We start from the raw sequence: 17,266 nt of genomic DNA, 5'->3' as shown, positions 1-17,266 counted from the left end.
GCCACAGAGAGTGAGCAAGCGAGAGCGCGCCACAGAGAGCGCGAGCGAGAGCGCGCCACAGACAGCGAGCGCGCCACAGAGAGCGAGCGAGAGCGCGCCACAGAGAGCGCTCGACAGACAGCGAGCGCGCCACAGAGAGCAAACAAGAGAGAGCGAGCAAGAGAGAGCGAGCAAGAGAGAGCGAGCAAGAGAGAGCGAGCGCCAGACAGCGCGCCACAGAGAGTGAGCGAGCAAGAGAGAGAGCGCGCGCCACAGAGAGCGTGAGCGTGCCCCAGAGGGCGAGTGAGAGAGCGTGAGCGCGCCACACAGAGCGCACGAGCGAGAGAGAGAGAGAGAGAGAGAACGCGTGAGAGCACGCGAGAGACAGCGCGCGAGCGCGCGACAGAGAGCGAGCAAGAGACAGAGCGAGCGCGCCACAGAGAGCGAGCGAGCGAGAGCGCGCCACAAAGAGCGAGCGAGAGAGAGCTAGCGCGCCAGAGAGCGCGCGCGAAAGAGAGCGAGCGAGAGACAGAGCGAGAGCGCGCCACAGAGAGCGCGCCACAGAGAGCGCGCCACAGAGAGCGCGCCACAGAGAGCGCGCCACAGAGAGCGCGCCACAGAGAGCGCGCCAGAGAGCGAGCTCAAAAGAGAGCGAGCGAGAGAAGCGCGCGAGCGAGTGCGCGCCACAGACAGCGAGCACGAGCGAGAGAGCGCATGACAGACACCACGCCACAGAGACGCGCCACAGAGAGCGAGCAAGCGAGAGCGCGCCACAGCCAGCGAGAGAGCGAGCACGCGCCACAGAGAGCGAGCGCGAGAGAGCGAACGAGAGCGCGCAAGCGAGAGCGCGCCAGAGAATGCGCGCGAAAGAGAGCGCGCCAGAGAGCGAGCGCAAAAGAGAGCGAGCGAGAGAAGCGCGCGAGCGAGAGCGCGCCACAGACAGCGAGAACGAGCGATAGAGCGCATGACAGACACCGCGCCACAGAGAGCGAGCGAGAGACAGAGCGAGAGCGCGCCACAGAGAGCGCGCCACAGAGAGCGCGCCACAGAGAGCGCGCCACAGAGAGCGCGCCACAGAGAGCGCGCGAAAGAGAGCGCGCGAAAGAGAGCGCGCCAGAGAGCGAGCTCAAAAGAGAGCGAGCGAGAGAAGCGCGCGAGCGAGTGCGCGCCACAGACAGCGAGCACGAGCGAGAGAGCGCATGACAGACACCACGCCACAGAGACGCGCCACAGAGAGCGAGCAAGCGAGAGCGCGCCACAGCCAGCGAGAGAGCGAGCACGCGCCACAGAGAGCGAGCGCGAGAGAGCGAACGAGAGAGAGCGCGCAAGCGAGAGCGCGCCAGAGAATGCGCGCGAAAGAGAGCGCGCCAGAGAGCGAGCGCAAAAGAGAGCGAGCGAGAGAAGCGCGCGAGCGAGAGCGCGCCACAGACAGCGAGAACGAGCGATAGAGCGCATGACAGACACCGCGCCACAGAGAGCGAGCGAGAGACAGAGCGAACGCGCCACAGAGAGCGAGCGAGAGAGAGCTAGCGCGCCAAAGAGAGCGAGCGAGAGAGATCGCGCGACAGAGAGCGAGCAAGAGACAGAGCGAGCGCGCGAGAGCGCGCCAAAAAGAGCGAGCGACAGAGAGCTAGCCCGCCACAGAGAGCGCGCGCGAAAGAGAGCGAGCAAGAGAGGGCGAGCGAGAGTGCACCACAGACAGCCCGCCACAGAGAGCGAGCGCGAGAGAGCGCGCCACAGAGAGTGAGCGCGAGAGAGCGAGCGCGAGAGAGCGAGCGCGAGAGAGCGAGCGCGAGAGAGCGAGCGCGAGAGAGCGAGCGCGAGAGAGCGAGCGCGAGAGAGGGCGCCACAGAGAGCGCGCCACAGAGAGCGCGCCACAGAGAGCGCGCCACAGAGAGCGCGCCACAGAGAGCGCGCCACAGAGAGCGCGCCACAGAGAGCGCGCCACAGAGAGGGCGCCACAGAGAGGGCGCCACAGAGAGGGCGCCACAGAGAGCGCGCCACAGAGAGGGCGCCACAGAGAGGGCGCCACAGAGAGGGCGCCACAGAGAGCGCGCCACAGAGAGCGCGCCACAGAGAGCGCGCCACAGAGAGGGCGCCACAGAGAGGGCGCCACAGAGAGGGCGCCACAGAGAGGGCGCCACAGAGAGCGCGCCACAGAGAGCGCGCGAGCGAGCACGCGCCACAGAGAGCGAGCGAGAGACAGAGCGAACGCGCCACAGAGAGCGAGCGAGAGACAGAGCGTACGCGCCACAGAGAGCGAGCGAGAGAGAGCTAGCGCGCCAAAGACAGCGAGCGAGGGAGAGCGTGCGAGCGAGAGAGATCGCGCCACAGAGAGGGCGCGACAGAGAGGGCGCGACAGAGAGGGCGCGACAGAGAGGGCGCGACAGAGAGGGCGCGACAGAGAGGGCGCGACAGAGAGGGCGCAAGAGACAGAGCGAGCGCGCGAGAGCGCGCCAAAAAGAGCGAGCGAGAGAGCTAGCCCGCCACAGAGAGCGCGCGTGAAAGAGAGCGAGCAAGAGAGAGCGCGCCACAGAGAGCGAGCGAGCGAGAGCGCGCCACAGAGAGCGAGCGCGAGAGAGCGCGCCACAGAGAGCGAGCAAGCGAGAGCGTGCCACAGCCAGCGAGAGCGCGCCAGAGAGCGAGCAAGCGAGAGCGTGCCACAGCCAGCGAGAGCGCGCCACAGAGAGCGCGCCACAGAGCGAACGCGCCACAGAGCGAACGCGCCACAGAGAGCGAGCGAGCGAGAGCGCGCCACATAGAGCGCGCCAGAGAGCGAGCGACAGAGCGAACGCGCCACAGAGAGCGAGCGAGCGAGAGAGAGCTAGCACGCCACAGACAGCGAGCGAGAGAGAGCACGAGCGAGAGCGCGCCACAGAGAGCGAGCGCGCCACAGAGAGCACGAGCGCGAGAGAGCGCGCCACAGAGAGCGCGCCACAGAGAGCGAGCGAGAGACAGAGTGAGCGCGCCACAGAGAGCGAGAGGGCGCGACAGAGAGGGCGCGACAGAGAGGGCGCGACAGAGAGGGCGCGACAGAGAGGGCGCGACAGAGAGGGCGCGACAGAGAGCGCGCGACAGAGAGCGCGCGACAGAGAGCGCGCGACAGAGAGCGCGCGACAGAGAGCGCGCGACAGAGAGCGCGCAAGAGACAGAGCGAAGCGCGCGAGAGCGCGCCAAAAAGAGCGAGCGAGAGAGAGCTAGCCCGCCACAGAGAGCGCGCGTGAAAGAGAGCGAGCAAGAGAGAGCGCGCCACAGAGAGCGAGCGAGCGAGAGCGCGCCACAGAGAGCGAGCGCGAGAGAGCGCGCCACAGAGAGCGAGCAAGCGAGAGCGTGCCACAGCCAGCGAGAGCGCGCCAGAGAGCGAGCAAGCGAGAGCGTGCCACAGCCAGCGAGAGCGCGCCACAGAGCGAACGCGCCACAGAGCGAACGCGCCACAGAGAGCGAGCGAGCGAGAGCGCGCCACATAGAGCGCGCCAGACAGCGAGCGACAGAGCGAACGCGCCACAGAGAGCGAGCGAGCGAGAGAGAGCTAGCACGCCACAGACAGCGAGCGAGAGAGAGCACGAGCGAGAGCGAGCGCGAGAGAGCACGAGCGCGAGAGAGCGCGCCACAGAGAGCACGAGCGCGAGAGAGCGCGCCACAGAGAGCACGAGCGCGAGAGAGCGCGCCACAGAGAGCGCGCCACAGAGAGCGCGCCACAGAGAGCGCGCCACAGAGAGCGCGCCACAGAGAGCGCGCCACAGAGTGAGCGCGCCACAGAAAGCGAGCGAGAGACAGAGTGAGCGCGCCACAGAGAGCGAGCGAGAGACAGAGTGAGCGCGCCACAGAGAGCGAGAGGGCGCGACAGAGAGGGCGCGACAGAGAGGGCGCGACAGAGAGGGCGCGACAGAGAGGGCGCGACAGAGAGGGCGCGACAGAGAGGGCGCGACAGAGAGGGCGCGACAGAGAGGGCGCGACAGAGAGCGCGCGACAGAGAGCGCGCGACAGAGAGCGCGCGACAGAGAGGGCGCGACAGAGAGGGCGCGACAGAGAGGGCGCGACAGAGAGCGCGCGACAGAGAGCGCGCGACAGAGAGCGCGCGACAGAGAGCGCGCGACAGAGAGGGCGCGACAGAGAGCGCGCGACAGAGAGCGCGCGACAGAGAGCGCGCGACAGAGAGCGCGCGACAGAGAGCGCGCGACAGAGAGCGCGCGACAGAGAGGGCGCGACAGAGAGCGCGCGACAGAGAGCGCGCGACAGAGAGCGCGCGACAGAGAGCGCGCGACAGAGAGCGCGCGACAGAAAGCGCGCGACAGAGAGCGCGCGACAGAGAGCGCGCGACAGAGAGCGCGCGACAGAAAGCGCGCGACAGAAAGCGAGCAAGAGACAGAGCGAGCGCGCCACAGAGAGCGAGCGAGCGAGAGCGCGCCACAAAGAGCGAGCGAGAGAGAGCTAGCGCGCCACAGAGAGCGCGCGCGAAAGAGAGCGAGCGAGAGAGCGCGCCAGAGAATGCGCGCGAAAGAGAGCGCGCCAGAGAGCGAGCGCAAAAGAGAGCGAACGAGAGAAGCGCGCGAGCGAGAGCGCGCCACAGACAGCGAGAACGAGCGAGAGAGCGCATGACAGACACCGCGCCACAGAGACGCGCCACAGAGAGCGAGCGAGAGAGAGCGCGCCACAGAGAGCGAGCGAGAGAGCGAGCAAGCGAGAGCGCGCCACAGCCAGCGAGCAAGCGAGAGCGCGCAAGAGCGAGCGCGAGAGAGCCCGCCACAGAGAGCCCGCCACAGAGAGTGAGCAAGCGAGAGCGCGCCACAGCGCGCCACAGAGAGCGCGCCACAGAGAGCGAGCAAGAGACAGAGCGAACGCGCCACAGAGAGCGAGCGAGAGAGAGCTAGCGCGCCAAAGAGAGCGAGCGAGAGAGAGCACGCCACAGAGAGCGAGCGAGCGAGAGCGCGCCACAGAGAGCGCGCCACAGAGAGCGCTCGACAGAGAGCGCTCGACAGACAGCGAGCGCACCACAGACAGCGCTCGACAGACAGTCTGCGCGCCACAGAGAGCAAACAAGAGAGAGCGAACAAAAGCGAGCAAGAGAGAGCGAGCCAGAGAGAACGCGCCAGAGAGAACGCGCCAGAGAGAACGCGCCAGAGAGAGCGTGCGCCAGTCAGCGCGCCACAGAGAGTGAGCGAGCAAGAGAGAGAGCGCGCGCCACAGAGAGCGAACAAGAGAGAGCGAGCAAGAGAGAGCGCGCCACAGAGAGCATGAGCGTGCCCTAGAGGGAGAGTGAGAGAGCGTGAGCGTGCCACACAGAGCGCACGAGCGAGAGAGAGAGAGACAGAGAGAGAGAGAGAGAGACAGACACAGAGAGAGAGAGAGAGAGAGAGAACGCGAGAGAGCACGCGAGAGACAGCGCGCGAGCACGCCACAGAGAGCGAGAGGGCGCGACAGAGAGGGCGCGACAGAGAGGGCGCGACAGAGAGGGCGCCACAGAGAGCGCGCGAGCGAGCACGCGCCACAGAGAGCGAGCGAGAGACAGAGCGAGCGCGCCACAGAGAGCGAGCGAGAGAGAGCTAGCGCGCCAAAGACAGCGAGCGAGAGAGAGCGTGCGAGCGAGAGAGATCGCGCCACAGAGATCGCGCCACAGAGAGGGCGCGACAGAGAGCGCGCGACAGAGAGCGCGCGACAGAGAGCGCGCGACAGAGAGCGCGCGACAGAGAGCGCGCGACAGAGAGCGCGCGACAGAGAGCGTGCAAGAGACAGAGCGAGCGCGCGAGAGCGCGCCAAAAAGAGCGAACGAGAGAGAGCTAGCCCGCCACAGAGAGCGCGCGTGAAAGAGAGCGAGCAAGAGAGAGCGCGCCACAGAGAGCGAGCGAGCGAGAGCGCGCCACAGAGAGCGAGCGCGAGAGAGCGCGCCACAGAGAGCGAGCGCGAGAGAGCGCGCCCCAGCCAGCGAGAGCGCGCCAGAGAGCGAGCAAGCGAGAGCGTGCCACAGCCAGCGAGAGCGCGCCACAGAGAGCGCGCCACAGAGAGCGCGCCACAGAGAGCGCGCCACAGAGAGCGCGCCACAGAGCGAGCGCGCCACAGAGCGAACGCGCCACAGAGAGCGAGCGAGCGAGAGAGAGTTAGCACGCCACAGACAGCGAGCGAGAGAGAGCACGAGCGAGAGCGCGCCACAGAGAGCACGAGCGCGAGAGAGCGCGCCACAGAGAGCGCGAGCGCGAGAGAGCGCGCCACAGAGAGCGCGCCACAGAGAGCGCGCCACAGAGAGCGCGCCACAGAGAGCGCGCCACAGAGAGCGCGCCACAGAGAGCGCGCCACAGAGAGCGAGCGAGAGACAGAGTGAGCGCGCCACAGAGAGCGAGCGAGAGACAGAGTGAGCGCGCCACAGAGAGCGAGCGTGCGCCACAGAGAGCGAGCGCGAGAGAGCGAGCCCGCCACAGAGAGCGCGCCACAGAGAGCGCGCGCGCCACAGAGAGCGAGCAAGCGAGAGCATGCCACAGCCAGCGAGAGCGCGCCACAGAGAGCGAGCAAGCGAGAGCGCGCCACAGAGAGCGAGCGTGCGCCACAGAGAGCGCGCCACAGAGAGCGAGCGTGCGCCACAGAAAGCGCGCCACAGAGAGCGCGCCACAGAGAGCGAGCGTGAGAGAGCGAGCGAGCGAGCGCGCCACAGAGCGAGCGAGCGAGACCGCGCCACAGACAGCGAGCGCGAGAGAGCGAGCGAGCGAGCGCGCCACAGAGAGCGCGCGAGAGACAGAGCGAGCGCGCCACAGAGAGCGAGAGCGCGCCAGAGAGCGAGCGAGAGAGAGCTAGCGCGCCACAGAGAGCGCGCGCGAAAGACAGCACGCGAGCGAGAGAGAGCGCACGGGCGAGATCGCGCCACAGAGAGCGAGCACGAACGAGAGAGCGCACGACAGACAGCGCGCCACAGAGAGCGCGCCACAGACAGCGCGCCACAGACAGAGCGAGCGCGCCACAGACAGCGAGCGAGCAAGAGCACATCACAGAGAGCGAGCGACAGAGCGAACGCGCCACAGAGAGCGCGCCACAGAGAGCGAGCCAGCGCGCCACAGAGAGCGAGCGAGAGACAGAGCGAGCGCGCCACAGAGAGCGAGAGCGTGCCACAGACAGCGAGCGAGAAAGAGCTAGCGCGCCACAGAGAGCGCGCTCCACAGAGAGCAAGCGAGCGAGAGAGAGCGCGCGAGCGAGATCGCGCCACAGAGAGCGAGCACGAGCGAGAGCGCACGACAGACAGCGCGCCACAGAGAGCGAGCGAGAGATCGTGCGAGCGAGAGAGAGCGCGCCACAGAGAGCGAGCAAGCGAGAGCGCGCCACAGAGAGCGCGAGCGAGAGCGCGCCACAGAGGGCGAGCGAGAGAGGGCGAGCGAGAGCGCGCCACAGACAGCGAGCGCGCCACAGAGAGCGCTCGACAGACAGCGAGCGCGCCACAGAGAGCAAACAAGAGAGAGCGAGCAAGAGAGAGCGAGCAAGAGAGAGCGAGCAAGAGAGAGCGCGCCACAGAGAGTGAGCGAGCAAGAGAGAGAGCGCGCACCACAGAGAGCGTGAGCGTGCCCCAGAGGGCGAGTGAGAGAGCGTGAGCGCGCCACACAGAGCGCACGAGCGAGAGAGAGAGAGAGAGAGAGAGAGAACGCGTGAGAGCACGCGAGAGACAGCGCGCGAGCGCGCGCGACAGAGAGCGAGCAAGAGACAGAGCGAGCGCGCCACAGAGAGCGAGCGAGAGCGCGCCACAAAGAGCGAGCGAGAGAGAGCTAGCGCGCCAGAGAGCGCGAGCGAGAGACAGAGCGAGAGCGCGCCACAGAGAGCGCGCGAAAGAGAGCGCGCCAGAGAGCGAGCGCAAAAGAGAGCGAGCGAGAGAAGCGCGCGAGCGAGAGCGCGCCACAGACAGCGAGCACGAGCGAGAGAGCGCATGACAGACACCACGCCACAGAGACGCGCCACAGAGAGCGAGCAAGCGAGAGCGCGCCACAGCCAGCGAGAGCGCGCCAGAGAGCGAGCGAGCGAGCACGCGCCACAGAGAGCGAGCGCGAGAGAGCGAGCGCGAGCGCAAGAGAGCGCGCCACAGAGAGCGCGCGCGAAAGAGAGCGAGCGAGAGAGAGCGCGCAAGCGAGAGCGCGCCAGAGAATGCGCGCGAAAGAGAGCGCGCCAGAGAGCGAGCGCAAAAGAGAGCGAGCGAGAGAAGCGCGCGAGCGAGAGCGCGCCACAGACAGCGAGAACGAGCGATAGAGCGCATGACAGACACCGCGCCACAGAGAGCGAGCGAGAGACAGAGCGAACGCGCCACAGAGAGCGAGCGAGAGAGATCGCGCGACAGAGAGCGAGCAAGAGACAGAGCGAGCGCGCGAGAGCGCGCCAAAAAGAGCGAGCGAGAGAGAGCTAGCCCGCCACAGAGAGCGCGCGCGAAAGAGAGCGAGCAAGAGAGAGCGCGCCACAGAGAGCGAGCGCGAGAGAGCGCGCCACAGAGAGCGAGCGCGAGAGAGCGAGCGCGAGAGAGCGAGCGCGAGAGAGCGAGCGCGAGAGAGCGAGCGCGAGAGAGCGAGCGCGAGAGAGCGAGCGCGCCACAGAGAGCGAGCGCGAGAGAGCGAGCGCGCCACAGAGAGCGAGCGCGAGAGAGCGCGCCACAGAGAGCGCGCCACAGAGAGCGCGCCACAGAGAGCGCGCCACAGAGAGCGCGCCACAGAGAGCGCGCCACAGAGAGCGCGCCACAGAGAGCGCGCCACAGAGAGCGCGCCACAGAGAGCGAGCAAGCGAGAGCGTGCCACAGAGAGCGAGCAAGCAAGAGCGTGCCACAGAGAGCGAGCAAGCAAGAGCGTGCCACAGCCAGCGACAGCGCGCCAGAGAGCGAGCAAGCGAGAGCGTGCCACAGCCAGCGAGAGCACGCCACAGAGAGCGCGCCACAGAGAGCGAGCGCAAGAGAGCGAGCGAGCGCGCCACAGAGAGCGAGCGAGAGACAGAGCGAACGCGCCACAGAGAGCGAGCAAGAGAGGGCGAGCGAGAGCGCACCACAGACAGCCCGCCACAGACAGCCCGCCACAGAGAGCGCGCGCGAAAGAGAGCGAGCAAGAGAGAGCGCGCCACAGAGAGCGCGCCACAGAGAGCGCGCCACAGAGAGCGCGCCACAGAGAGCGCGCCACAGAGAGCGCGCCACAGAGAGCGCGCCACAGAGAGCGCGCCACAGAGAGCGCGCCACAGAGAGCGCGCCACAGAGAGCGCGCCACAGAGAGCGCGCCACAGAGAGCGCGCCACAGAGAGCGCGCCACAGAGAGCGCGCCACAGAGAGCGAGCAAGCAAGAGCGTGCCACAGCCAGCGACAGCGCGCCAGAGAGCGAGCAAGCGAGAGCGTGCCACAGCCAGCGAGAGCACGCCACAGAGAGCGCGCCACAGAGAGCGAGCGCAAGAGAGCGAGCGCAAGAGAGCGAGCGCAAGAGAGCGAGCGCAAGAGAGCGAGCGAGCGCGCCACAGAGAGCGAGCGAGAGACAGAGCGAACGCGCCACAGAGAGCGAGCAAGAGAGGGCGAGCGAGAGCGCACCACAGACAGCCCGCCACAGACAGCCCGCCACAGAGAGCGCGAGCAAGAGAGAGCGCGCCACAGAGAGCGCGCCACAGAGAGCGCGCCACAGAGAGCGCGCCACAGAGAGCGCGCCACAGAGAGCGCGCCACAGAGAGCGCGCCACAGAGAGCGCGCCACAGAGAGCGCGCCACAGAGAGCGCGCCACAGAGAGCGAGCGCGAGAGAGCGAGCGCGAGAGAGCGCGCCACAGAGAGCGCGCCACAGAGAGCGCGCCACAGAGAGCGCGCCACAGAGCGAGCGCGCCACAGAGAGCGAGCGCGAGAGAGCGAGCGCGAGAGAGCGAGCGCGCCACAGAGAGCGCGCCACAGAGAGCGCGCCACAGAGAGCGCGCCACAGAGAGCGCGCCACAGAGAGCGCGCCACAGAGAGCGCGCCACAGAGAGCGCGCCACAGAGAGCGCGCCACAGACAGCGAGCGCGCGACAGCGAGCGCGCGACAGAGAGCGCGCGACAGAGAGCGCGCGACAGAGAGCGCGCGACAGAGAGCGCGCGACAGAGAGCGCGCGACAGAGAGCGAGCGACAGAGAGCGAGCGACAGAGAGCGAGCGACAGAGCGAACGCGCCACAGAGAGCGAGCGAGAGAGAGCTAGCGCGCCAAAGAGAGCGAGCGAGAGAGATCGCGCGACAGAGAGCGAGCAAGAGACAGAGTGAGCGCGCGAGAGCGCGCCAAAAAGAGCGAGCGAGAGAGAGCTAGCCCGCCACAGAGAGCGTGCGCGAAAGAGAGCGAGCGAGAGAGGGCGAGCGCGAGAGGGCGAGCGCGAGCGCGAGAGGGCGAGCGCGAGCGCGAGAGGGCGAGCGCGAGCGCGAGAGGGCGAGCGCGAGAGCGAGAGGGCGAGCGCGAGAGCGAGAGGGCGAGCGCGCCACAGAGAGCGCGCCACAGAGAGCGCGCCACAGAGAGCGCGCCACAGAGAGCGCGCCACAGAGAGCGCGCCACAGAGAGCGCGCCACAGAGAGCGCGCAAGCGAGAGCGTGCCACAGCCAGCGACAGCGCGCCAGAGAGCGAGCAAGCGAGAGCGTGCCACAGCCAGCGACAGCGCGCCACAGAGCGAACGCGCCACAGAGCGAACGTGCCACAGAGAGCGAGCGAGCGAGAGCGCGCCAGAGAGCGAGCCCCACAGAGCGAGCGAGCGCGCCACAGAGAGCGCGCTCCACAGAGAGCGAGCGAGCGAGAGAGAGAAAGCGAGCGAGAGAGAGCGCGCGAGCGAGATCGCGCCACAGAGAGCGAGCACGAGCGAGAGCGCACGACAGACAGCGCGCCACAGAGAGTGCCACAGAGAGCGAGCGAGACAGAGCGCGCCACAGACAGCGCGCCACAGAGAGCAAGCGAGAGAGCGTGCGAGCGAGAGAGAGCGCGCCACAGAGAGCGAGCAAGCGAGAGCGCGCCACAGAGGGCGAGCGAGAGAGGGCGAGCGAGAGCGCGCCACAGACAGCGCGCCACAGACAGCGAGCGCGAGAGAGCGCGCCACAGAGCGAACGCGCCACAGAGAGCGAGCGAGCGAGAGCGCGCCAGAGAGCAAGCGACAGAGCGAACGCGCCACAGAGAGCGAGCGAGCGAGCGAGAGCTAGCGCGCCACAGACAGCGATCGCGAAAGAGAGCACGAGCGAGAGCGAGCGAGAGCGCGCCACAGAGCGAGCGAGCCACAGAGAGCGAGCGTGAGAGAACGAGCGCGAGAGAACGAGCGCGAGAGAACGAGCGCGAGAGAACGAGAGCGAGAGAGCGAGAGCGAGAGAGCGAGAGCGAGAGAGCGAGCGTGCCACAGAGAGCGCGCCACAGACAGCGAGCGAGCGAGACCGCGCCACAGACAGCGAGCGCGAGACAGCGAGAGAGCGAGCGCGCCACAGAGAGCGAGCGCGAAAGAGAGCACGAGCGAGAGAGAGCACGAGCGAGAGAGAGCACGAGCGAGAGAGAGCACGAGCGAGAGAGAGCACGAGCGAAGCGCGCCACAGGGAGCGAGCGAGAGACAGAGCGAGCGCGCCACAGGGCGCGAGCGAGAGACAGAGCGAGCGCGCCACAGGGCGCGAGCGAGAGACAGAGACAGCACGCGCCACAGACAGCGCGCGAGCGAGAGCACATCACAGAGAGCGAGCGACAGAGCGAACGCGCCACAGAGAGCGCGCCCCACAGAGAGCGAGCGAGCGCGCGCGCCACAGAGAGCGAGCGAGAGACAGAGCGAGCGCGCCACAGAGAGCGAGAGCGTGCCACAGACAGCGAGCGAGAGAGAGAAAGCGAGCGAGAGAGAGCGCGAGAGAGAGCGCGCGAGCGAGATCGCGCCACAGAGAGCGAGCACGAGCGAGAGCGCACGACAGACAGCGCGCCACAGAGAGCAAGCGAGAGAGCGTGCGAGCGAGAGAGAGCGCGCCACAGAGAGCGAGCAAGCGAGAGCGCGCCACAGAGAGCGCGAGCGCGAGCGAGAGCGTGCCACAGAGGGCGAGCGAGAGCGCGCAACAGACAGCGCGCCACAGACAGCGCGAGCGCGAGCGAGGGCGCGCCACAGAGGGCGAGCGAGAGCGCGCCACAGAGGGCGAGCGAGAGCGCGCCACAGACAGCGCGCCACAGACAGCGCGCCACAGACAGCGCGCCACAGACAGCGAGCGTGCCACAGACAGCGCGCCACAGACAGCGAGCGTGCCACAGACAGCGCGCCACAGACAGCGAGCGCGCCACAGACAGCGAGCGTGCCACAGACAGCGCGCCACAGACAGCGAGCGCGCCACAGAGAGCAAACAAGACAGAGCGAGCAAGAGAGAGCGTGCGCCAGAGAGAGCGTGCGCCAGAGAGAGTGAGCGAGCAAGAGAGAGAGAGAGCGCGCGCCACAGAGAGCGAACAAGAGAGAGCGAGCAAGAGAGAGCGCGCCACAGAGCGCGTGAGCGTGCCCCAGAGGGCGAGCGAGAGCGCGCGAGAGCGAGAGCGCGCGAGAGCGAGATCGCGCGAGAGCGAGAGCGCGCGAGAGCGAGAGCGCGCGAGAGCGAGAGCGCGCGAGAGCGAGAGCGCGCGAGAGCGAGAGCGCGCCACAGACAGCGCGCCACAGACAGCGCGCCACAGACAGCGCGCCACAGACAGCGAGCGAGAAAGAGAGCGAGCGAGAGAGAGTGCGCAAGCGAGAGCGCGCGAGCGAGAGCGAGCAAACGAGAGCGAGCAAACAGAGAGCGAGCAAACAGAGAGCGAGCAAACAGAGAGCGAGCGCGCCACAGAGAGCGAGCGCGAGAGAGCGCGCCACAGAGAGCGAGCGCGAGAGAGCGCGCCACAGAGAGCGAGCGCGAGAGAGCGCGCCACAGAGAGCGAGCGCGAGAGAGCGCGCCACAGAGAGCGAGCGCGAGAGAGCGCGCCACAGAGAGCGAGCAAGCGAGAGCGAGCAAGCGAGAGCGAGCAAGCGAGAGCGTGCCACAGCCAGCGACAGCGCGCCACAGACAGCGAGCGCGAGAGAGCGAGCGAGCGAGCGCGCCACAGAGAGCGCGCCACAGAGCGAACGCGCGAGCGAGAGCGCGCCAGAGCGCGCGCCAGAGAGCGAGCGACACAGCGAACGCGCCACAGAGAGCGAGCGAGAGAGAGCTAGCGCGCCACAGACAGCGAGCGCGAAAGAGAGCGAGCGAGAGAGAGCATGAGCGAGAGCGCGCCACAGAGAGCGAGCGCGCCACAGAGAGCGAGCGAGAGGCAGAGAGCGAGCGAGAGGCAGAGAGCGAGCGAGAGGCAGAGAGCGAGCGAGAGGCAGAGAGCGAGCGAGAGGCAGAGCGAGCGCGCCACAGAGAGCGAGCGTGCGCCACAGAGAGCGCGCGAGCGAGATCGCGCCACAGAGAGTGAGCACAAGCGAGAGAGCGCACGACAGACAGCGCGCCACAGAAAGCGCGCCACAGAGAGCAAGCAAGAGACAGAGCGAGCGTGCCACAGAGAGCGAGCGAGCGCTAGCCCGCCACAAAGAGAGCGAGCAAGAGCGAGCGAGCGAGAGTGAGCGCGCCACAGACAGCGCGCCACAGAGAACGAGCAAGAGAGAACGAGCAAGAGAGAACGAGCAAGAGAGAACGCGCAAGAGAGAACGCGCGCCAGACAGCGCGCCACAGAGAGTGAGCGAGCAAGAGAGAGAGCGCGCGCCACAGAGAGCGAACAAGAGAGAGCAAGCAAGAGAGAGCGCGCCACAGAGAGCGTGAGCGTGCCCCAGAGGGCGAGTGAGAGAGCGTGAGCGTGCCCCAGAGGGCGAGTGAGAGAGCGTGAGCGTGCCCCAGAGGGCGAGTGAGAGTGCGTGAGCGTGCCACACAGACAGCGAGCGCAAAAGAGAGCACGCGAGAGACAGCGCGCGGGCGCCACAGAGAGCGCGCCACAGACAGCGAGCGCAAAAGAGAGCGAGCGAGAGAAGCGTGCGAGCGCGAGAGCGCATGACAGACACCGCGAGCGCGGAGCGCATGACAGACACCGCGAGCGCGGAGCGCGCCACAGACAGCGCGAGCGCGGAGCGCGCCACAGACAGCGCGAGCGCGGAGCGCGCCACAGACAGCGCGACAGAGAGCGCGCCACAGACAGCGCGACAGAGAGCGCGCCACAGACAGCGCGACAGAGAGCGCGAGCGAGAGCGCGCCACAGAGAGCGAATGAGCGAGAGCGCGCCACAGAGAGCGAACGAGCGAGAGCGCGCCACAGAGAGCGAACGAGCGAGAGCGCGCCACAGAGAGCGAACGAGCGAGAGCGAGCGCGCCACAGAGAGCGAACGAGCGCGAAAGAGAGCGAGCGAGAGAGAGCGAGCGCGCCACAGAGAGCACGCTACAGAGAGCGAGCGAGCAAGAGCGTGCCACAGCCAGCGACAGCGCGCCACAGACAGCGAGCGAGAGACAGAGCGAACGTGCCACAGAGAGCGAGCGAGAGCGCGCCACAGAGCGCGAGCGAGAGCGCGCCACAGAGAGCCAGCGCGCCACAGACAGCGAGCGAGCGAGAAAGAGAGCTAGCGCGCCAGAGAGGGCGCGCCAGAGAGGGCGCGCCAGAGAGGGCGCGCCAGAGAGGGCGCGCCAGAGAGGGCGCGCCAGAGAGGGCGCGCCAGAGAGGGCGCGCCAGAGAGGGCGCGCCAGAGAGGGCGCGCCAGAGAGGGGGCCACAGAGAGGGGGCCACAGAGAGGGGGCCACAGAGAGGGGGCCACAGAGAGGGGGCCACAGAGAGGGGGCCACAGAGAGCGCGCGAACGCGCCACAGAGATGCGCGCCAGAGAGGGCGAGCGAGAGAGGGCGAGCGAGAGAGGGCGAGCGAGAGAGGGCGAGCGAGAGAGGGCGAGCGAGAGAGAGCGAGCGAGAGAGAGCGAGCGAGAGAGAGCGAGCGAGAGAGAGCGAGCAAGCAAGAGAGAGCGAGCAAGAGAGCGCCAGAGAGAATGCACCAGAGAGAGCGTGTGCGCCAGACAGCGAGCGAGCGTGTGCGCCAGACAGCGAGCGAGCGAGAGAGCGTGTGCGCCAGACAGCGAGCGAGCGAGAGAGCGTGTGCGCCAGACAGCGAGCGAGCGAGAGAGCGTGTGCGCCAGACAGCGAGCGCGCGAGAGAGCGTGTGCGCCAGACAGCGAGGGCGCCAGACAGCGAGGGCGCCAGACAGCGAGCGAGCGCGCTAGACAGCGAGGGCGCGACAGAGAGGGCGCGACAGAGAGGGCGCGACAGAGAGGGCGCGACAGAGAGGGCGCGACAGAGAGGGCGCGACAGAGAGGGCGCGACAGAGAGGGCGCGACAGAGAGGGCGCGACAGAGAGGGCGCGACAGAGAGCGAGCGACAGAGAGCGAGCGACAGAGAGCGAGCGAGAGCGCGCGCAAGAGACCATTTTACATCTAAAGAAAATTGGTATGCTCAAGACTGCAGCACAGAAATAAAAGGATGCTCAGAGGTTAATGCAGATTAATTACTGCACTGCTGTACAAACAAGTTAATTAATTGTTTCAATTTCTAGAGTTGACCTCATTTTTAACACTGTACATCCAGATAAAAGTTCTTGTAGCACAGTGATAATGTCCCTGCCTCTGAGCCAGAAGGCCTTAGTTCTCATGATTTGTCTGAGACAGTGGTTTCAAAAATACTTGCATTCCGAATAAGTCATTTCTGTTTGCATTTTGAACCTTAAAATTTCAAACTTTGAGACATCAGGGAACACAATAATACCACTTGACTAAAACAAAGCAAATATACAGAGTGAACTTGATCTCAGTAATCATTTATTCATTTAGCAAGTGTATATATTACATTTAATAGAATGGTATGCTGTAGCAATAGTGCCCCCACCTCTGGGCCAGGAGACTTGGGTTCAATGCTGTGTCCCACTGTGACATCACATCTGTGAACAGGTTAATTAAAAATACCCAGAACAGCTAGTGCTCTTCATGTTAGAAGATTTTGACTTAAAAAAACTCTGGCGCCTCATAGCACAATGTCACTGTCTCAACCTGTCTTTAAATTTACTTGCACAGGAACTGGAAGATGTATTGCATTGTTTTAAGAAAATTATCTTGAACAAAGTTGATTTTCATTGTTAAGATGTCTAGTTAATTAGTTGTTCAACATCCTGGAAAGCAATTCATTCACATCATTGTGAATGAGCACCAGCTTGAAAAACTTAATTAAAGTAAATGATTTCAATAAATGGTAGAATATTTTAAAAGCAATGGTGTCAGCAGTGATTAACTGTTGAAATAGAGCAATTCTAACAATAATTGCCTAATTGCTGTCAATTTATTATTCATTTTAAGAATGACACATTTATTAGTATATTAGACATAAACGAGCAGACCAGCTGTTTGCCAAACTTGGAAGTGCTAACCAAGAACAGGGAAAACGAGTGAACCTGACTTCAGTCCATGCCCACTGCAACATGATGCATGTCATTAACAAACAACTTCAGTGTCAAACCAAAAAATCCATCGTAGATGTACTTTTCTTTCAACTAACCTAAAGGAACTCTATTTCCCAGAAGAAATTCAAGTTAAAACTGTTCAAATAGGAATTAAAAAGGCACTACTGGACTAAGGTCAAGGAACTAGAAAAATTAAACATCCAATTCTTCTTCCAACTCTAGACATCAATCAATTAACAAATCAGAAAAGTTTAATTTTCAACAAGTGTCTCAAACTGGGAATAAAAATATATTGGCCTAAATATTCTGATGCCCAGAGTCAGTGCAGCAGCACAGGCGAGAGTTGAGTGTCAGGACCTTTCTGAAGCCCAGACACAGCAAATGCTATGGGAATTGCCTGGGAAAGTGAATTTTGCAATGGGCAAATCACTTGCACCCGAAACCCTTCAAAAGAATCCATTAAAGTTGGAGAATTGGGAGGATTTTGCTTCAGTTAATCTAATTACCCCCAGGAAATGTTCGAGGATTAAATCCTAGTCTAACTCCTGGTTAACTATTAACTTGATATCTGCCCGCTCTTTTGTGTTGCTGGATATTTAAATCCCAGAATACAACACAAACACTGCTGTAAAAGAGGCCCTTGTTTGGCTTCTTCTGACTATTGGGCATTATAAGTAAACTGTTTATATTCAGTTACGTTCTGCATTTCTGAAGCGGTCATGAGGAGGACTGCTGGCTGGAAATGCAGAGCTCAATCCTAATGGAAAAGGAGAGGAGCAGAATGGTAATCTAACTGTGATTACCACTCCTGGGTATTTGGGCCTTTATTCTTTTACAACAGTGGCGAGTGGATTGGACACAAAAAGAAATCACTTCAAAAGAAGCTTTCTAATAGAAAAAGCAAATCGTTTTTGTGTGGGCCAAACTTCCA

General features: G+C 64.5%; 2 protein-coding genes across 2 annotated transcripts in view; one reads left to right on the top strand and one right to left on the bottom strand.

Moving 5' to 3' along the window:
• lrrcc1 (leucine rich repeat and coiled-coil centrosomal protein 1) overlaps positions 1–17,266 on the bottom strand; it is a 185,088-nt gene that overhangs the window by 156,404 nt on the left and 11,418 nt on the right. The gene's annotated exons all lie outside the window — the stretch shown is intronic.
• LOC132209600 (putative uncharacterized protein DDB_G0271982) lies at positions 5,288–16,324 on the top strand (the record flags this gene model as incomplete). The annotated part of the gene is made up of 4 exons (XM_059646310.1): positions 5,288–5,392; positions 11,365–11,460; positions 12,652–12,714; positions 16,232–16,324. Coding segments are annotated over 4 exons (357 nt in total), but the record flags the coding sequence as incomplete, so codon positions are not given.

Source organism: Stegostoma tigrinum, chromosome 5 (genome assembly GCF_030684315.1).
Source record: "Stegostoma tigrinum isolate sSteTig4 chromosome 5, sSteTig4.hap1, whole genome shotgun sequence".
NCBI lineage: Eukaryota > Metazoa > Chordata > Chondrichthyes > Orectolobiformes > Stegostomatidae > Stegostoma > Stegostoma tigrinum.
Note: the sequence above shows the minus strand (reverse complement) of the source record. Positions and strands in the feature narration are given on the sequence as shown.